The sequence below is a fragment of the Pan troglodytes genome, chromosome 17 (genome assembly GCF_028858775.2).
Source record: "Pan troglodytes isolate AG18354 chromosome 17, NHGRI_mPanTro3-v2.0_pri, whole genome shotgun sequence".
Taxonomy (NCBI): Eukaryota; Metazoa; Chordata; class Mammalia; order Primates; family Hominidae; genus Pan; species Pan troglodytes.
Window position 1 is genome coordinate 46,550,904 of NC_072415.2, and position 22,192 is coordinate 46,573,095.

Consider the following 22,192-nt stretch of genomic DNA (forward strand, 5'->3'; position numbering starts at 1 on the left):
AGCCCCTCCCGACCCCGTACCCTCTGTGCACCTCCCGCTCACCCCCCGCCACACCCTCCACGCACCTGCCACTCATCCCCCCACCTGCACCCTCCGCTCACTTCCTGCTGACCCCCGTGTACCTCCCGCTCATCCCCGCCACACCCTCCACGCACCTCGTGCTCACCCCCGCGCACCTCCTGCTGCTCTGACTTTTGCTTGCTGGACACAGCCTTTCCCATCTCAGCTACTTTCCATCCACCTCAGTCCCCTCCTTTCAGCACACCTACTTACCTATTTCTTCCTCCGCTCCTGTCCTTCACAATTTCTTTCCCCATCCCTCTGTTAAATGTGGCCCTCTGATGTATTTTTTTCATGACTAAAAATCTCTCTGATTTATGTAATTTTTAGTCTGGAAATTCTATAAAATCATCACCTTAGAAAACCTCATCTCAGCCTCCTTCAGGCAATCCAGCCTGTCTGCACGTCCCTGAATACACAGCCAGCACTCTGTTACATCTGTCCCTTGCATGTGTGATGTGCATCTGCTGGCAACCCTCACCCACACACAGGCACACACACGAGCCTGGTGGGGTCTGTGTGTCCTTCAGAGTTTGGGAATCACCTGTGTGTACAGTTAGCCTCCTTGAGAACAGGAAGTTGTCTCATTCAGCATTTGTGTTTATGTTCAATGCCTGGCTTAGAGACTGGTGTATGCTAGTTTCTCCATGAGTGTTGGTGGAATGAGTGAGTGGGCAGGTGAATAAAACAACTTGTCACTCACATTATAAAGGAGATCAACACGAAGAGAAGCTGGCTGCCCATTAGTTGGTCCCCAGCATAGCAGAGCCATCTTTGTAGGACTAGGGTGCATTTCTCAACTTTAAGAGAAATATTATCGCTGAAGAATAAGAGTGCTCTGAAAAAAATTTATGAGACATCTTCTTAGTTCATCTTGTACTAGGGTTCCTTGATATCATGTTTTAATTTACAGTTCCCAAAGATTTATTTCCAAATATGGCCAAAAAAGGTAACACATGTACTAAGTTCATTTGGAGAACAGTTTTATCACTAAATAATGTGATGTCAAGATAATGACAGATACACATGTGAATAATTTTTAGGCTGTAAATATGTTTGCATTTCAAAATGTGAATTTCGTTTTGATGTTTGTTTCTCCCCAGAGGCAGTTTTGTCTCTCAGTTCAGGTTGGTGTCCGGCGGTTTCAGTGTTTGCAGTGTTCTCGCTCTGATTTTCAGGTTGACTTTGATCAACTTCAGGATAATTTATGTCAGATGGAGAGAAGATGCAAAGCTTCATGGGATCACCTCAAGGCAATTGCAAAACATGAAATGAAACCAGTTTTAAAACAACGGATGTCAGAGTTCCTGAAAGACTGTGCAGAGCGAATTATAATTTTAAAGATTGTCCATAGAAGGATAATCAACCGGTAAGTGGATTGAGGAACTTATAGAAATATCAGTACAATGGCATATTGAAAAATTTGTACTGGAAATTAAGAGCCGATGGTTAAATTTACAGATTTTTTGTACATTCTTGGTACATAGCAAGTACACTGATGATACAGATGTTTAACAGTTTCATGGATAATTAATTTTTCTTACACAATAATATAATGCCATCAAACCTCAAAGTTGGAAGGAATCTCAGAAATAATTTGATCCAAAAATCCTACCTATCAGGAACTGCGTCTGTAAGATTTCTAACAAATTGAACCCTGCATCTCTGGGTCTGCTGGAAGAATTTCACCTATAGAGAGGACACTCCCTTTCAAGGCAGCTCTCTTTGTTGGAAAAGTTCCTCCTTTACCTGATCTGCAGCTGGCCTTCGGAGGACCTTCCAGTAACAGATCCTCCAACAGCTGCTTAGCTATGCCACAGCCTACCTGAGGGAGGTCCAGGCTCCATCACAGCACTGTCCTCTGGACCAGCCCTCCTCAGAGTCACAGGATCCAAGAGGACCCTGGAGACACAGCAGCGATGTGTCAGACCTTGTTGTGCCCACAAGGAGAATGGGGTCTGGAACAGCCCATGGCTGTCCAGGGCCGTGCCACCAGAAAGCAGTGGTAGCCCGAAGACTAGAACCTGGATCTTCTATCTTCCCAGGCCAGGGCCTTTCCTACCATGTGCTACCACTCTCTTCTCCTTTGCTTTGTCACAGAACACGGTTGAGGGACCCTCACCCATTCTTCCTTCCTCCCTCCCTCCCTGCCTTTCCTTTCTTTCCTCATCTCCTTCTTTCACCTTCCTTAAGCCTATACAGAACTTTTTAAAACCTGATACTTTTATCTGCACATGAACCCTCTCCCAGCTTGTGTCAGTTTCTGCTTTGATATTCATACTCCCTGGGTCTCCATTCAGACCACTGAGAAAATGGCAAGTAGTTTTTAAAGTTGGACGGGATGAAAATAAGAAGCAGAATCTTCCCTCCAGGTTGACAACTATCCGTCAATCAGTTCTTTTGGAATTTAATTGTTCAACTATAAATCTCCCTGACTATCTATCTAGACCTTCTGGCTGTCCTTCCTTCCTCAAGGGAACTTTTAGGAGATTTTGTCAGATTTCTTACTGAAATCAAAGAGGCAGGGAATGTGAGCTGGTTTGGCCCTCCATGCTTTGTATGATGCAAGCAATTCCCCATTTAAAATACACACGTGTGCACACACACACACACACAACACACACACACACACACGGAGAGAGAACCAACTATTATTTGGAACGTCATGAAACTGGAGTAATTTTATGAATGTCTTATAAAGCTGTTGAGCTTGGTTATGTTAACCATTTTATCCCAGACAGATTAAAAACTCTGTTTGGTGGTATGTCTATTTCTTAAGCTATAAAGTATTTGCTCTGATTATCCCATTCTCCTTGGTAAGCTGGTCACCCAGATGATGGCTGCTCCCGCCTCACCTGTCCACATCCTACTGGGGATGACCAGGAGGAGCCAGAAGTTCACTGTGGATTTGGTGTGGGTAGTAAAAGGGGCGTGGCTAAAGGGAGGTGGTACCCGGAAGTGGCCAGTCCAAAGTATCTAAACCGTAGAACCCTGTGTTCAAATGAAGTCTTTAGCTGGAGCGCTGTATGTAGAACTGATTAAAGCAGGACTCTCTTGTTGAAATTGAGATGGAGGACTGAGAGCCCCAAGGACTGTGCCTCATTTTTCCTTCCCCCTCCCACCAACAGTCCTCAGGATCATAGCTGAGGAAGGCTGTGATTTTTTTTTTAACTTAACACATTGGGAAACTGAGGCACAGAAAGGACCCTAGTTCAGGGCCTTACAGCTGGTAACCAGAGGGATCATCTTAGTCATGCAAATGAGCCTGCCTAAATACTTATATTTTGATGTCAGATCAAAAAGTTTCAAAAGGTGTCTCTTTAGGTAAAACCTACTTTTTGAAACTGTTTCCTGGCTAAGAAAATTTTGTTTTGGATGTTCAAACCTGCATTTGTTTTAACTTTTATTTTAGGTTCAGGGATACATGTGAAGGTTTGTTACATAGGTAAACTCATGTCATGGGGGTTTGTTGTACAGATTATTTCATCACCCAGGTACTAAGCCCAGTATCCGATAGTTATCTTTTCTGCTCCTCTCCCTCCTTCCACCCTCCACCTTCATGTCCAGTGTCTGTTGTTTCCTTCTTTGTGTTCATAAGTTCTCATCATTTAGTTCCCATTTATAAATGAGAACATGTGATATTTGGTTTTCTGTTCCCATGTTGGTTTGCTAAGGATAATGGCCTCCAGCTCCATCCATGTTCCCACAAAAGACATGATCGTGTTCTTTCTTATGGATGTATAGTGTTTCATGGTGTATATGTACCACATTTTTTTATCCAATCTGTTATTGATGGGCATTGAGGTTGATTTCATGTCTTTGCTGTTGTGATTAGTGCTACAATGAACATTCGTGTGCATGTGTCTTTCTGGTAGAATGATTTATATTCCTCTTGGTATATATATACCCAGTAATGGGATTGCTGGGTCGAATGGAAGTTCTGCTTTTAGCTCTTTGAAGAATCACCATACTGCTTTCCACAATGGTTGAATTAATTTACACTCCCTCCAACCGAGTATAAGTGTTCCTTTTTTTCCACAACTTCACCAACATCTGTTATTTTTTGACTTTTTAATTATAACCATTTTCACTGATGTGAGATGGTATCTCATTGTGGTTTAGATTTGCATTTCTCTAATGATCAGTGATGTTGAGCCTTTTTTTTTTTCCATATTCTTGTTGGTCACATGTATGTCTTCTTTTAAAAAGTGTCTGTTCGGGGCCAGGCATGGTGGCTCACGCCTGTAATCCCAGCATTTTGCGGGGCCAAGGTGGGTGGATCACGAGGTCAGGAGATCAAGATCATCCTGGCTAACACGGTGAAACCCTGTCTCTACTAAAAATACAAAAAATTAGCTGAGCATGGTGGTGGGCACCTGTAGTCCCAGCTACTCAGGAGGCTAAGACAGGAGAATGGCATGACCCGGGAGGTGGAGCTTGCAGTGAGCCGAGACAGTGCCACTACACTCCAGCCTGGGAGACAGAGGAAGACTCCATCTCAAAAAAAGAAGTGTCTGTTCATGTCCTTTGCCCACTTTTAGTGGAGTTGTTCATTTTTCTCTTGTAAATTAAAGTTCCTTAAAGATGCTCGACATTAGACCTTTGTCAGATGCATAGTGTGCAAAAATTTTTGCCCACTCTATAGGTTATCTGTTTACTCTGTTGATAGTTTCTTTTGCTGTGCAGAACTTCTTAAATTTAATTAGATCCCATTTGTCAATTTTTGCTTTCATTGTGATTGCTTTCGGTAAATTTCACTGTGATTGCTTTGTCAGCCTGTTCCTATGTCCAGGATGGTATTGCCTGGGTTGTCTTCCAGGGTTTTTATAGTTTTGGGTTTTACATTTAAGTCTTTAATCCATCTAGAGATGACTTTTGTATATGGTGTAAGGAAGGTGTCCAATCTTCAACATTTGACTAGCCAGTTATCCCAGCACCATTTATTGAATAGAGAGTCTTTTCCCCATTGCTTGTTTTGTCAGCTTTGTCAAAGATCAGACGGTCATAGGTGTGTGACCTTATTTCTGGGCTTTCTATTCTGTTCCATTGGTCTATGTGCCTGTTTCTGTACTAGTACTATGCTGTCACAATTACTGTAGCCCTATATTGTAAAGTTGGGTAGTGTGATGCCTCCAGCTTTGTTCTTTTTGCTTAGGATTGCCTTGGTAATCCAGGCTCTTTTTTTGTTCCATATGAATTTTAAAACAATTTTTTTCTAGTTCTGTGAAGAATGTCTTTGGTAGTTTGATAGGAATAGCATTGAATCTGTAAACTGCTTTGGGCAGTATGGCCATTTTAATGACACTAATCCTTCCAATTCACGAGCATGGGATATTTCCATTTGTTTGTGTCATCTCTGATTTCTTTGAGCAGTGTTTTGTAATTCTCATTGTAGATATCTTTCACCTCCCTGGTTAGCTGTATTCCTAGGTATTTTATTCTTTTCGTGGCAACTGTGAATGAGATTGCCTTTCTGATTTGGCTCTCAGCTTGACTGTTGTTGGTGTGTAGGAAAGCTAGTGATTTTTGTACATTGATTTTGTATCCTGGAACTTTGCTGAAGTTATCAGCTGAAGGAGCTTTTGGGCTGAGATGATGGAGTTTTCTGGATATAGAATCATGCCATTTGCAAAGATAGTTTGACTTTCTCTCATCCTATTTGAATGCCCTTTATTTCTCCTTCCTGATTGCCCTGACCAGAACTTCCAACATTATGTTGCATAGAAGTGGTGAGAGAGGGCATCCGTGTCTCCTGCTGGTTTTCAAGGGGAATGCTTCTAGCTTTTGCCCATTCAGTATGATACTGGCTGTGGATTTGTCATAGATGGCTCTTATTATTATATTTTGAGGTATGTTCATTCAATACCTAGTTTATCGAGTGTTTTAACATGAAGGGTGTTGAATTTTATTGAAAGCCTTTTCTGTGTCTATTGAGATAATAATGTGGGTTTTGTCTTTAATTCTTAAACGTGCATATTAACCTTTCCTTTTATACTTTTGTACTCTCTGGATGTACAGACTCACCCAGTCACTCATGTAGATTCATTAGGCTACAGTTGCACTGTGAAAGGCACAGAGAGGGACTGGGGAGAGGAAGAGAAGAAAGCTGTTATTAGTCCATTCTCATGCTGCTAATAAAGACATATCCGAGACTGGGTAATTTATAAAGGAAAGAAGGTTAATTGACTCACAGTTCTGCACCACTGGGGAGGCCTCAGGAAACTTACAATCACAGTGGAAGGGGAACCAAACACGTCCTTCTTCACATAACGGCAGCAAGGAGAAGTGCCAAGCAAAGCGGGAAAGCCCTTATAAAACCATCAGATCTCGTGAGATCTTACTCTCACAAGAACAGGATGGGGGATACCGCCCCCTATGATTCAATTGTTTCCACCTGGTCCCTAAACAATGCATGGGAATTATGGGAACTACAATTTAAGATGAGATTTGGGTGGAGACACAGCCAAACCATATCAAAAGCCTTCCTGGGAGGCCTAGCAAACTACAGCAATGGACTGCCATTCAAGGGGGAGAGACAGGCAGAAAACAAGTAAACACCAAGACTGGTGTGCCATTGCCCAAAGTCCACCCCTCCCATTCTGGGCTAGACAGTGGCAGGCTTGAGTAAGAGTCAGATGATGGAACAAATCAAAGATGTATGACTTGTGCTTTAGCATACTGGTTAGGGGGGCCAGCCTGCCCATAACCGTACAATCTTCATATCATGTATTCTAAAAGTTACAAACTCAACTGAAAAAAAATCCTTAAAAGTTTTATGGCCTCAAAGTCATATCCTTTTTGTTCTTCTGAAGGAATACCATAGTTTCTCTCTTTTCAAATGTATATCTGGATCTTTTTCAGACCTTTACTTGTTTGTTGTTACTCTCCTTGTTTGTAAAATATATACTTAAATAACATTTCCAATTTATATGTTAAGTTTGGATTCCCTGTGCATCCAAAAACAATGCTCTAGAAAGTGTAGGATAAAGAATCTTGGGTTGTACTTATGTATAAAATAGGACCCAGAATGTTAATATATTAGAATGAGGTGAAGTGGTTAGCTAGCTGCAGGCTGATGGATTCTCCCCTCAAATCTTCCTGCATACAGATCTTGAATAGTTGTTATATTATACTGTACTGTCCTATCCTAATATCATATCATATATCTAATATATAATGTCAAGTGGTAATAACAGCCAGGAAGAAAAAATAAGAGTATAAATGGTTAGGTAGTGACCTGACACAGGGTGGTCATGGAAGGCTTCTCGGAGGAGGTGGTATTTTGGGCAGAGACCTGTGGAATGAGTGAGAGCCATCCATGCAGCTGTCAGTAGGGAAAACATTCTACGCATGGGGAACAGCTGGTGCTGGATACCTTGTCAGGCCTGTGGTCCTACCCTGTGGAGTGGCCTCCTCACACCTCCCCACAGGCCCTGCAGGCTCTCAGTTCCTTGGCCTCTGTGTCCCTCCAGGGCTCCTGTACACTACACATGGTGTCTGGGGCTCTGAGGTGGGCTTTTTCAGGGAATAACCAGGATTCCAGTGTAACTGGAGTCACGAGAGATGAAGTCAGAGAGGTGATGGGGCCAGTCGTCCAGGGCCTTATTTGGAAATGCTATATTTAGTTTATCCATGCATTATATCCATCCAATGCTATACTTAGTTTATCTTTCCATGGACATTTGGGTTGTTTCCACTTTCAGCTATTGTGAATAATGCTTCTATGAACTTTTGTATAGAAGGTTTTGTGTGTACACATATTTTCATTTCTTTTTATGCAAATGAGAAAAATTGCTAAGTCATGTAATAAACTCTGTTTATCTTTTTGAAGAACTGCCAGATCATTTTCTATGGCTGCTAAACCATTTTATCTTCCTACCAGCACTGTGGAAAGGGTCCAATTTCTCCACATCCTCGCCAACATTTGTTCTAGCCTGTCTCTTTTATTACAGCCATCCTGGTGGGTGTATGTGGTGTCTCCTTGTGGTTCTGATGTGCATTCCTTAGTGATGTTGAGCAGCTTTTTTCATGTATCTCTTGGCCGTGTGCATATCTTTTTAGGAGAAATGTCTATTCAAATCCTTTGTCCATTTTTTATTTGTCTTTTTAGTGTTGCGTTGTAAGATTCCTTTATATATTCTGACACAAGTCCCTTATTAGACACATGACTTGCAAATATTTTCTCCTATCTTTTAGATTGTCTTTTTAGTCTTGATAATATCCTTTGAAACACAAAAGCTTTTAAGTTTAATGAAGTCCAGTTTATCTACTTTGGTCACTTCTGCTTTGGGTATCATATCTAAACACATTAATCCAAAGTCATGAAGATTTCTACTTTGTTTTCTTCTAAGAGTCATGTAGTTTTGGATAGCATTTTTTAGGCCCTTTTACTTTAAATACAAGTTGTATGTTTACTTCATTATTCGTCTCAAAAAGAGTAAGCCAGTGTCCCTTATTTTAAAAAATCCATATTCAAGCTGTGCAAATTAGAGTGATCAAAATTTTTTGTCTATAAATAGTGGTATCATTTGCGTAATGTTGTTTGTTCCACAGAAAGCTTTCCCTCTGTCTCCCACTGTGTTCTTTCTCATTTCCTAATAACTAAAATTTGGGTACTTATCTGCTCATGTAATTTCTTTTACAACATTTTAAAACAAATAATGTTTAATAATTTTTGTTTACAAATTAAGTAGTTAAAATAAATTTATTTTCTGCTTCTTTGGTGTTTCCTAATTAAATTAATATTATATATAATATCACAAGAAATGTTTAAAAATATTTACTCAGAAAACAGCATCTATTTAGAAGCTATGAATTAACATGTTATTCATAATATGTTCATGTCTATTTTAAGTGTTCATTCCAAAGAATTTCTAAGCAACATTTCTTTATTCCTATTGAATTGTCATATAATCTAGAAATGGTGCAATACTTTTCGAAAATACCACTTTAACATTTTTCTTACAAAAGTTTTACATATATCCATTTTAGAAAAATGTTAAAACACAGATATGCAAAGTGAAAAAGTAATCTGTTGAGGTCCTGCCACCTAGATATAATCTCCATCAGTGGGAAAGTGAGTTGAACTTCTGTTTGCATTTTCACTTGAGAAGACTCTTGAAATTCAAAGCCCCAGGAATGAAGGACAGTGTCTTCTTACTGAGAGTGTGGCTTGTTGGTTTCTTTATTATTATTATTATTATTATTATTATTTATTTTAAGTTCTCACATTGGTTTCTTACTGAGAGATTTTAGACAAGTAATTTTTATTTCTTAAAACGGAAGTCATTGCTATTACTGTTTTTTCCTTGCAGATTCCACTCCTTTTTACTGTTTATGGGCCATCCACCTTACGCAATTCGGGAAGTGAACATAAACAAATTCTGCAGGATTATTAGTGAATTTGCACTAGAGTATCGCACAACCAGGGAAAGGGTTTTGCAGCAGAAACAGAAACGGGCCAACCACAGAGAGAGAAATAAGACCAGAGGGAAGATGATCACCGATGTAAGTTTCACACAATCCCTCTCCTTATGTCATTCGTTTTCAAAGTAAGATCAGTCAGGAATCCTCCCCACAGTTAAAAGCTGTGCTTTTTTTTTTTTGACTATAAAAAATTATCTCTTTTAAAAAGTGCTCTTAAAGTACTCCTCCACCATTTCTGTGAAAATCTGCTAAATAACAAGGAGCTAGGAGATGTAAAGTTCAGAACGTGTGGCTAGAAGAGGAACATGGAACCCATTTTGGTGTGTTGCATGTTGCTGATGACATTAAATGTTTGATTCTATTTTTGTCCTCTGTGATGTGGGTAAAGTTGGATGAAGACAAGTAAAATATAAAAGATAACGCCGCTTATCATAGAAAGACAAATGTACTGATTGGGGAATTGATTCAGAATTTTAATCATCATAACGGTGCTGTGTAACCAATCAGTTGACACATGGACCACCCATTGTGGGCATCTGAATAAACTGATGTGATTGCTGCAAGATACAATCTAATGGGCTCTTGCCAGTCCCTTGAATCACAGGACATCAGGGTGGAAAGAGTTCCCAGAGGACAGTGAATCCAGTAGGAGTTTCCCCATAGCACCCTGGGGAGCCCCTGCACACTTACATGTCTCCCCTGCCCCCGGGCTCTTTCCCCATCTCTCCTGTCTCAGCCCCAAGCCTACCCAGGTCTTGGGGGGCAGTGGATATTCAGATGACAGATGCTCAGTAAAGTGGAGGGTAAAGGGATGCATGACGATGCCAGAGACCAACGGAGGTACATAGTGCAGGTTCCTTTTTCTTAATGTGCCTTTACGAAACATAAAAACCAGGCTAGTATCTCACTTACCTCATCCATTACTGTAAGGTCAGTTCCAGGCAAAAGGCTGAAATTTTCTGGGAATCCTCCTTTAGTCACTATTTATTCTTTCTTGAACAGACTCAACGATAATAAAGTCATCTTTTTTGATATTGACAGGTCATATTTGGAACTTGTTGAAGGACTCTAGAGTGTGATTTTTTTTCATGGTTTGGATTGTTGCCCATGGATTTCTCCCATCTGTGCGTGCATTTGAGTAGCACATGGACTTCTGGCGATAGAGGGAATGGAATGAGGAAAGGATTAAGCCACAGGGCGTGCCATCATCTGGGCAGTTACACATTTCAACTGAACCCTAGTTAGGCAGATTTTTGCTGGGGGAGGAAGAAAACCAATTAGGAAGACCTCACTGAAGCCGCCCTATGTGCACAGACATGTGTGTATGTAGTCAGCCAAGCAGAGGGCACTTGGTTACTGCTCTCTAGAAGTCCACATTCCTGAGGGTCTGACTTACGTGGAAGGCCAGATACATTAACTTAGCAATTTTGTTATAATTTTAAGAACCATGGGATAATCATTTCTCTTACCATCCAAGGAGCTTTGTGTAAGCTCCTTGTTTTCTTGGAATTTCTGGACCTTTAGGAAGTGCTCAGGTCACTTTTGTGCAGAAGGAGCCCTTTCTACAGCTCTACCCCGCACCCAAGCAGTTCTGAATTCCAGTGCCATCAGCCAAGAGTCTTCTGTCTCCTTTCCTGAAATCTCAGTTCAGTAGGATCCACAGCCTCTTGGAAGACAGCAACCCAGGAAGCATGTTGGATCCACTTGGGCAAACTGTGGACCACATTTTATTCATAGTATTATTTTTGAAAGTTTAAAAAAAGAGATCGCTTATTTTGTGGCTATGAGACACATACAAGCCGAATATGCTTATAGTTATGTGGACACATCAAAATTTCTTGCTAAATTCTTGAGATTTTTTACAGATCCCACTAATTTTTAAATTCTTTCTCTTAAAACATTTGGCTTTCCCAATCATAAACAGAGGTGAATGTTTCTAGAGTTTGATTCAAAAATATTTAAATTCCCATTAAAATCTGGACAGGATAGGCTTCGTCAGGATTCGTTCTCAGCCTAGTCCATGTTTTTAATGGCCAAAGTGGCATCATTCATGTAGAAGGATTGCCCTCTGCTGGAACATTAGGATATTGTCCCTTAAGGAAAACTACAGCCTTGGGTTTTTCCAACTCAATTATTAAGGGCTCATTGTGCATCCAGCAGTACCTGGGACACCAAGGAAGATGTGAGTATAAAGAAAAGCTTATATCCCAAGGACATCATAACCTGGTTAAAAATGGCATATACACAACTTAAACCACTGAAAACAAAGCCAGACAATAGACTTAGAATCATGGACCCCCTGAACGTTGGAGCTAGAAGAGATTTTAGAGAAAACTGTTTGTAGTAAGTCACCTTGAATGTACATGCTGAATAAAATGAGGATGCAAGTGGTAACATTTAGAGATGAGAGGTCTGAGGGTAAAATCTGCAGCCCCCACGCACCAGCTCCTGCGTGCCTATCCCTCTTCTTCTCCCCGTTTCTGGGTATTCAGAAGGCTTCCTTTTCATCATCCAGGGGTCCTCCCAGGCCAGGATCACTGAGCAACTAATTCCTCATCCTGTGTACAAAGTTGGTCCTAGAGCAAATGGTGACATAGACAAGGCAACACGAGGCACCTACAGCCTTTCTGCCACATTCACACTCGCGAGGTGGGCTGTGAGAACCCAGGCTGGTCAATCCCAGGCCTCCCACGTTGGAGGGCAGTGGTAATCCTGGGTGAGACCCTTAACCCTTCTCAATGCCAGCTTCCTCTTCTGTAGAAAGGGAATGATGATTACTTTTAGGGATGTTGAGCGGGCCAATATTTTATATATGTAGCACCTTGAACATGTGTGAATTTCTGGAAAAATGCCAGCCATCCCAGGTTATATAAATAAACTGTAAGAATTTTTTAAAAGAGAGTAATGGAACAGGACTGTTGTCTCTTGTCACAATGCCATTTGGATGAGGCAGCGTGGAATGTTATGGACTGGAAGTGGTTTGTCATTTTAACTTCCAAAAACATAGTTCATTCTCAAAACACTTTAATCTGATTTGCTGGCCTGGCCCTGTAACCTCACAGACACTCCTAAATTGAAAGTGTGTTTAATTTATGATCAGGAGATTGACATGACTTTTCACTCTCAATTTATGTTAGAAGAGAGATATTTTATTTAAAGTAACTTAAAGCAGTTTAGTGCTAAAGTAATTAAAAGTATGGAGAGTCAGTTCAGGTGGCCCCCATGAGAAACAGGTGAGATGTTAAAAATAAATTAATTTCATGCTCCTGAGGAGAGAGTAATGTGAACACGCTGCTGGAGCAGTTGTATCACTTGTCCTGGCTGGCCTGCATGTGGAAGGACTAGCAGTAGCCCAGAACCGGCAGCCTGGGCAGGGAGGGATCCTGTGCTCAGGATGGGATAGGAGGGCCGGCAGCTGACAGGCAGAGCCAAGCAAATGGAAGCCAGTCCACTTAGAGGGGCCTTGATGACTGTCAGGCCGTGATGGGTTCATAAGGATGTGGCCAGCCAAGCCATATGGTTCACAGAGCAGGACACTCTCAGCACGATGCACAGCTGCGAGTGAGGTTGGTGGTGGTCAGGGAATCGAGTTAGCTGACTGTTACCTCAGGGACAGCCCCAGAAGATTGGCCCGGAGCTGTGTGAGTCCCTCTGGTCATGGGTGATCTTGGAGTTCACACAAGGAGTGTCCAGATGAGGACAAGAGGGTGGGGCCTGGCAGCTCCCAACTCAAGAGGATGTATCCTGGATGTGGTGACCAGTTTATTTACTTGGAATTTTATGTGACATTGAGATGATCTTTTTGCTGACTTCTGTGCCTTCTAAGAATCCCTTCTGTCTTTTCCGTCCTGTACTGTCCTGTCCTCTCGGGTAGACTGATGACGAGGAGGAAGTTGAGGTATGACCATTTATGAACATGAAGAATGCCACATTTGACCACCTCATGTATGCTCTGGTCTAACCTAACATAATCAGCATGAAGTGTCAGCACCATTCAGTGCTTTAAACAATGCATGGACATTTTTCTGGTTGGTTTTTGTGTGATCACTAACCACCTGACAGGGGCTCTCATCATGCCACGTTTGCCAGGGACTGAAGGGTTAAATGCATTTTCCGAGCTGTCCCTGAGGCCCAGCTAATCGGTAACCATGTCACAAGTGGCAGGTTTAGCAGGTCTCTCCCTGCTGCTGGAAAAGTGGACAGAGAATTTTCCTTTGGCAACTTAAATATGAGAACTAGATTCTGGAATAACCACATGAAGAGTCCTGAAATCAAAGAGGAAGTGGGGCAGTGGCCAAGGGCCAGGCTAGAGTCTCTGTCCCCAGCCAGTAGGCAGCCTCTGATGTGTGCCCATTTCCTCTGCTGGTGTTAATGGCTCCCATGGGCCAACGTCCATGCAGTGGCAGATGGCAGGGGCTCTTCCCTAGACCCTGGATGCAGGTGCGAGAACCAGAGACCAAGGGGGCTAATTGGCCCTGGAAAATAAGGAGAGAGCCGTGTAGATGCTACAAGCCACAGATGTGTCCCCAACCCTGTTGCCATGCCTGAGACACTGGGTGACAAAGGAAGCCAGCAGTCTGTGGAGGTGTTCTTTGCAAATGTTAATCTGACTTTTTGTTCTTCATCCAGGTGTTTGGCATTGTGTACGTATGGTATTCCAGCATACCTCTTTTAAAATATATATGTCCTGACCTTTTGTTCAGTTAGAGAAAATCAGCATGAATTTATGTGTCTTGTTCTGTTTTGGGCCCTGATACCAATTCTTTTGGGGTCCCTGGCAAGCCACATATTCTTGAAGGGCCTCAGTTTCCTTTTCCATAAAAGCAAGGTGGGACTAGGTCTAGAAGAATTCTTCCCAACTCTTAACATGCTAGGATTCTGTGATTGAATCCCACTTTTGTAATTCTACCATCGTAAGTGATACTTAAGAAAAATTTAACTGCTTTCTGACACTAAGTAAAAAAATAAAGCTCAATATGCTTGGTTAACAAGGCATATTTCATTTCAATTCTCATATCAGGGCTTTGGTGTAAGAAACACATTTGGTTTTAGACCTTCCCAGAGCCAATGCCAGTCGCTCCTGACAGCCACCCTTTGAGGGGATCTGAGTGAGTGAGAGAGACGGCTACAATGGATGAATGCGTGGTGGTCCTTCTGGGACTGGGGGCTTTTCTGTCTCATATTAGATCTTCCTATAGCTACAGATGTTTTGTCATTAGTTAACTTCAGTGACTGCCGTAATGAATGTGTCTGCAAACAAAACAAGACAGAGGAGAGGAGGTTTTCCTCAACCACGGGTTTTAGAAGCTTGAGTTGTCTTTTTGGGGAGTCTCCCTCACCTGCTAACTTCCCCTTGGTTTTGCAGTCTGGCAAGTTCTCCGGCAGTTCTCCGGCGCCCCCAAGCCAGCCGCAGGGTCTGAGCTATGCGGAGGACGCGGCTGAGCACGAGAACATGAAGGCTGTGCTGAAAACCTCGTCCCCCTCCGTGGAGGACGCCACCCCCGCGCTGGGCGTCCGCACACGCAGCCGAGCAAGCCGAGGTAACTCCTGGCTGCGCGGGGCTCGTCTTGTCTTCTCAGATTGGCCGCTCTGGGGGGGTCCGGTCTCCATCGCAGGCTGCGGTCCACGGCTGTGACTGGCCCTCAGCTCCAGTGCCAACCTAACCACACACATTCCCTCACTAGCGTCTTCCTGACCCACCTTCAATAGCTTCATCTCCAAAACAAACATTCCCACGAGAGTACCTCACTTTACACAGAGGGAATCCTTACCGGGGATGACCTCCTGAGGGAGAGCTGGGGTGGGCAGACTGCAACCTGCAAGCCAAATCCAGCCTTCCCCCTGCTCTTAGAAATAAAGTTTTGTTGGGACACAGCCATATTTACTCATTTGTGTAGTGTCTGTGTCTACTTTGGCAGAGTTGAGCCACTGTGGCAGACACTGTAGGACCTACAGAGCCTAAAACATCTACTACACAGGACAAGGTTGCCAACCCTTCCCTACAGCACTACCCCTTTGTCCCTTTTTTACATCCTTAGGCAGAGACAAAAACTAAAACTTCAAAATGGCGGCCAGATTCGAGTTTCCAGATTTGTTTTTATCATTAGTAGGGATTAAGATGCATTTGACATCTGTGAATGTTTCCTCGTGTTTCCCTGGTCTGGCCTGATAAGCCATTTACCCTCCTGGGTTTCTTCACTGCCTGCAGGGTGAAGCCCACAGTATTCACACTGTTCTTGGAGGCCCCCTGTAGGCAGGTCCTGTCCTATCTCCCAAGCTTGGCATTCCCTCACCCTGCATGGTCACCGCGGCGCTTCTCCGCACGCTGCTCGTCCCAGAGTCCCCGCTCTTCTCATGCTGCTCCCTCAGTTCAGGATGCCCGCTCCTCTGCCTGTCCCGTTCCCATTCACCTCATCCTCTGGGCACTGTCCCTATCACCAGGCCACTCTTTCTCTTCCATGCACTCCAGAGACCCCAGTTAGATCTACTAAAGATGGTCAACTTTAAGGAGAATCAACTGTTGGAGACAGGCTTTCTTCTCTCGGTGTTTGCTTAGCACACACTATGCGTGCAGCTAGAAGAAACCATATAATCTTGTCCAAGCTGGGATGCTTTGGAGTGTGAAAGGGGGTGCTAGTAGTAATTATGCTGGGAGAGCAAGTAAAACAGCATGCCAGGTAAGCTGGTTTGTGGGTTGCCATACACATCACAGAAATGCAGTAGTGAGTGAACAGATGAATATTGCGCCCACCAGACATTTTCGTAGGCTCTAATGAACATGCAGGCAGAAAGGCAGCTAGAATCTGGAGGGCTGCAGTCTGGAGAAACCTGAGGAGGCTCTTCAGTGACTTCTAATAGGCTTTGCTCACTAACTAGTGCTTTTTGGAATCTTGCTGTTGTCAACATTCTTAAATATACAAAAATAATGGTAGTGATGATAAATTCAACATAATGGAAAAAATAAATGCAGCTTTGAGTTTTCTTGAGAAGAAGGTGAGTCATTACCACACCACGCATGTGGCTGATTGTAGTTTCCTATGAACCAAAGAGCCACAAACTGCTGTCCAAGGAGGACCTCAAGGGGACCTGCAGGCTGTGCTCCAGAACCCTAGGGCTTTTGTGGGATTCCCAAGCAGATTGGCACTTCAGTCTTTTTTACTAAATTACTGACTGGTTTTCTCACTTCATGTGACTACAGTGTTACTAACTCTAGTTCTCTTTTCTTCTGTCTTAATGTTGGACTTTGGTGTTTACCTTTTAATATAGGGTGTCAGCCGGGCACGGTGGCTCACGCCTGTAATCCCAGCGCTTTGGGAGGCCGAGGTGGGTGGATCACTTGAGGTCAGGAGTTCAAGACTAGTCTGGCCAACCGGGTGAAACCCTGTCTCTACTAAAAATACAAAATTAGCTGGGTGTGGTGTCACATGCCTGTAATCCTAGCTACTGGGGAGGCTGAGGCAGGGGAATTGCTTGAACCTTGGAGGTGGAGGTTGCAGTGAGCCAAGATGGCGCCATTGCACTCAAGCCTGGGCGAAGAAGCAAGACTCTGTCTCAAAAAATATATATATATATAATAATATATGTATTATATATTATATTTTATATATATTATAAATATATATAATCATATATATTATAAATATATATAATCATATATATTATAAATATATATAATCATATATATTATATACATAATATATAATATGTTAAATTTTATATAATATGTGTATTATACACATTATATATGTGTATTATATGCGTTATATATAATATGTGTATTATATATGTTATATATATGCGTATTATATACGTTATATATGCATATTATATATGTTATATATGTGTATTATATACATTATATATGCGTATTATACACGTTATATATAATATGCGTATTATACACGTTATATATAATATGCGTATTATACACGTTATATATAATATGCGTATTATACACGTTATATATATGTGTATTATACACGTTATATAATGTGTATTATATACATTATATATATGTGTATTATATACGTTATATATGTGTACTATACGTTATATAATGTGTATTATACGTTATATAATGTGTATTATACACATTATATATAATATGTGTATTATACACGTTATATATAATATGTGTATTATACACGTTATATATAATATGTGTATTATACACGTTTATATAATATGTGTATTATACACGTTTATATAATATGTGTATTATACACGTTATATATAATATGTGTATTATATACGTGATATATAATGTATGTGTATTATATATTTCTGTGTGTATGTATATATGTATAGATTCTACTTTGATGCACAGCTGAAAATATGCTTGAGGAAGGGCTTCCTCCCTCCCTGCCCCAGTGTTACACCAACTGAGGCACAGATGACAGGGTGGAAAAATCATATCTTTTACTACAGCCTTGATCCCCAGACACCCTAAGTATTTGCATATGTTATTATTACATCAAAGAATTAAAGATAATTAGTCTCTCTGAGATCTGGTCTTTCCAAACCTCTTTCCAAAACTGTAATTTCCATAGATAGTTTTGGATGTGGAATTGGGAGAAGAAAATAAATTAATATTATGCTTTGGCAATGAAAAGGTAGCCTTTTAGTGACCAAGAGCAGACAGACACAGCTGAGGAGAACCAAAACCCTGATTTTATGTGGGGTACATTCTGATTGTCTGGTTTACTATATGGAAGGAAAGGTACCCTCTTCTTGACCAGTGCTGTCTGTAAAAGACCTCTATTCCAGGAAGTGATTGGAGAGAGAGTGTGTGTAAACAAGAAAGAAGAGGAGAGAAGAAAGTGGGGAAGGCCCGAAAGTGAAGAAAACAGTCTCATTAAATGGTGAACAATAGAGACTGTCAGTGTAGAGCCAGCATAAAACAAGGATGAGAAATCGTTTTGCAGTGTTGGGGGACATGGCAAGGGGTATCACTTTTACCTTGTGGCACCCAAAAAGGCCTAAGACATCCCATGTATGAGCCTGTCTTTGCCCAGCAGCTCTTGCAGGCTTTGTATGCTAGGCTAAACATGGCCAACAGGGATGTGAAGGTGAACATTAATGCCTGCACCATGGTGACCCCAGCCATCAGACCAGAGTCTTGAGCCCCTGTGTCTTGGTGGATGCAGGAGGAGTGCAGTTGAAGCCTTCTTAGGGGGTGGATCTCAGTAATAGAACATAAATAGGTTGTACCAATTTTAAAGGAAAAGAAACATCTATTCCTGACCAGAAAGGATAGCGAGAAAAGATGTTGCTGGGTTTGTACAACATGGGGTCATCTTTGCTGGCATATGAAAGGGATTAGAATGGGAGGCTGTTCAGTTTCTCTGCACATTAATGCCAATCTCAAGGGAGACTTCTGCTTTCATGCAGCATGTGTTATGGAGTGGCAAGCCACCCACCTGCTACAACAACTAGAAATAAAAATAATAAAGCCTTCTTTGAAAAAACATTAGAGAACTGTAAAAGGAAAGAGGACTAGACAAACTAGAATTGGAGGTGAGCTGACATTGCCTCTCTGTGAGCATTTGCCAAATCTGAGCACAAGCTGAGGATTGGGCTTATGGTAGTGGAGTGACTCTAATGGGAAAGAGAAGCCAGCAGAATTTGTAGTAGCTGTATGAACTGGTACAAGAGATTGAAATTGAGAGGAGGCTAACATGCAGATGATTTTCTCCATGAGACATTTGCTAAATGGAGCACTGCGGGATGGGGGTTGGAGGGAGGAGGGTCAGCGGGTGATGCTGTGCTAGAAAGGTTGAAGGAGATGTCCTGCAGTCTTTAAACTGAGGAGACAAAGATAGGCTAGAGTAAGCACCTTGAACAGATACTTACTGATCTTGGCCTCAAGAAAAAGAGAGGTGGGAAGTGGACTGATTGTTAATTAAAGCTGCTGTCTGGCCTAAACCCAGCTCAATACCTCACTGTATCTGTTAATAGCAGAGAAAAGACTCTCTGGAGGAAAATAATGCTGACTTCAGTCTCTACGTTCTTCTATACACAAAGTCCAGTGTAATAAAAATTACAAGCCACAGGAATAACATGAAAATATGACTGAAAATCAAGAAGAAAAATAGATAATAGCAGCAGACCCATAAGTGATTCAGATGTTGAAATCTACAGTCAAGGACTTGAAATGACCATTATAAATGTTAAAATAAAAACTAAAAGGAAACATAGACAAGTGGGTAAAAAGGTAGATAATTTCAATAGCAAATTAGACTCTATAAATAAGAATCAAATGGATATTCCAGAACTACAAAACAAAATATCTGAAATAAACTCATTGGATGGGCTTAGCAGAGATTGATCATAGCAAAAGAGGATTAGTGAATTCAAAGGCAGGTTAATAGAAAATGTATAAACAGAAGCATAGTGAGAAAAAATGGAAAGAATAGAATAAAATATAAGATCTGAGGGACACAGTTGAATGGTCTAACATGTGTAATTGGAGTACTGGAAAAAGATGGACCAGAAGCAATATTTGAAGAGATTGAAGAGATTTGAAGAGATGGCTGAGAATTTACCAAAACAGATAAATATCAACCAACATATTTAAGAAACTTAGGAAATCCAAGAAGAGTAAGTACAAAGAGAACCATACCATAGACAAAGTGCTAAAATAAATAAATAAATAAAGATAAAATCTTTAAAACAGAGAAGAAAGATACATTGCCTCCTATGGTGCAATGATAATAATGATGGCTCAATTTTCAAAAGGAACTATAGAAGCCAGAAAAAAAAGGAATGATATCTTTAAACTGCCAGAACAAAAAACTTCAACCACAGAAGTCTATCTTCAGAGAAATTGTCTTTCAGAAATGAAAGCAAACTTTTTACATTAAAACAGTAGAATATCCATTTTGACTTAAGTGTTTTCCTTGTAGACTCTTTCTCTAGGTTAGATTTCTATAAGGGGAAAAACAAATTTCAGTGCTTTCTTTCAAATCTCAGTTTTCATGTTTTAGAAAAATAAAAGTAAAGTGGTATTGTGCTATTATGGTCTAGAATGCTTTATCCTCTCCACCACATCTCAAATGTCTTGCTAACACTTACTACTACATGGTCCCTTGGGTATGTAAAATGTGTGTGCAGTATTACCCTGATGGCTACAGTGTGGGTGCAAGGGTTCCAGGAAGAGGAATATATACATGACTAGGAAGAATGGAAATAAATGGTAATCAGGCAGTGAGGATATAACCAAGAGGAGCGGACATAAAGTAGAACCAGGAATGAAGTCATGAGAGAATGAAGTCATCATAAAACTGAGTTGACAATCTTGGACCTAGGGCAAGATGTTTCCTTTAAGCATCTCCTGACACATTACATTGACAGAAGATCCCTGGGATTGTGTAAGATGGAAAAGTATAGGTAATTCTCAGAGGGAAGATTAGATGATGCCTTCATTTCTGGCCCAGTGCTCTGCAAATGTATTATGAGCAAAGACAATTTATTGAGCTTTGCATGTTTTTAGAAGGTATTTCGGCATTTTAAGATAAGACAAAATTATAAATCAATAGATAAAAGGGAAAACAGGAAATTGCGGGGTAAAACACAATTGCATGATTGACTGCTCTACTCTGAGGAGGACCATTGTTCAGAGGATCTGCAGAGGCCCAGTCTAAAAGCTGTGGCATTATAAGGACTTTTATTTCCAATTAAAATACCTTGACCATTCTGAGAATGTAGAGACTTTCAGCAGCAATTTCAACAGTTTATTTTTTAAAAGAGTCTATTTTTTAAAGGATTTATAATGCTGAAAAAAACTGGCCTAATAGCAAGTAGATCAAGTTCCTTTGGGTATAAGCACAAAAAGTACAATTTACTGTTTTTGCATGTGCTCATGCTGTAGGTATGCTATCATTTAAAAAATAAAAGCTAAGCAAAACCAAAAAAAAAAAACTGTATCAGTAATAACGGAAATCAGAGTCTCACTTTGTTGCCCAGGCTGGAGCATAGTGGCGTGATCTCAGCTCACTGCAACCTCTGCCTCCCGGGTTCAAGAGATTCTCCTGCCTCAGCCTCCTGAGTAGCTGGGACTATACATGCACACCACCATGCTTGACTAATTTTTGTATTTTTAGTAGAGATGGGGTTTCACTGTGTTGGCCAGGCTGTTCTCGAACTCCTGACCTCAAGCGATCTGCCCGCCTCAGCCTCCCAAAGTGCTGGGATTACAGACGTGAGCCACTGCACCCAGCCAACAAAAATCTTACCATTGGAAAACATCATTGTTCTATAGCCACAGGTTTTATGTACATGCAGGTGACAGGGCACCTGGTGTCCTGGCTCTCCTTTTGCAAAGTGTGAAATATTTATGTATTTAATTCAGTCATGAATTTTACTATCAGAAATTATGACTACTTTATAGCACAGTGTGTATTTGCAGCAATATGTCAACTACACGCACACACACATATATATGAAAATCACAGTCCATTGAACTGTGATCCACTGTTCCCAACCATTTCCATTGATATCTATTTTTTCTTGGTTCATTCATTACCAGCCAGGTGGTTGTAAGCACCAAAACTTAAAAAAAAAATTAGTGTGGGAGAACTCAAACATTTTAACTATTTATCAACATTTTTTTCCTCCAAGTTGGGAAAGGCTGGCAGTTCCCTTGTGTTGTACTTTAGTCAGGCTGGGGCTACTTGTGTGCCATAGGCAATGATTCTGATAATTCTCA

The 22,192-nt window shown here is 41.2% G+C and overlaps 1 protein-coding gene across 13 annotated transcripts in view; it reads left to right on the forward strand.

Annotated features, from left to right (window-relative positions):
• FHOD3 (formin homology 2 domain containing 3) overlaps positions 1–22,192 on the forward strand; it is a 483,155-nt gene that overhangs the window by 449,008 nt on the left and 11,955 nt on the right. For 10 of the 13 annotated variants that reach the window (XM_016933549.3, XM_016933541.3, XM_016933542.3 and 7 more), the window contains 4 exons: positions 1,239–1,429; positions 9,375–9,567; positions 13,361–13,384; positions 14,852–15,026. In XM_016933549.3, coding sequence (XP_016789038.1) covers positions 1,239–1,429; positions 9,375–9,567; positions 13,361–13,384; positions 14,852–15,026 — 583 coding nt within the window. The remainder of the gene's footprint in view (positions 1–1,238; positions 1,430–9,374; positions 9,568–13,360; positions 13,385–14,851; positions 15,027–22,192) is intronic. The other 3 variants (XM_016933551.3, XM_016933543.3, XM_016933554.3) reach the window with 1 other exon arrangement.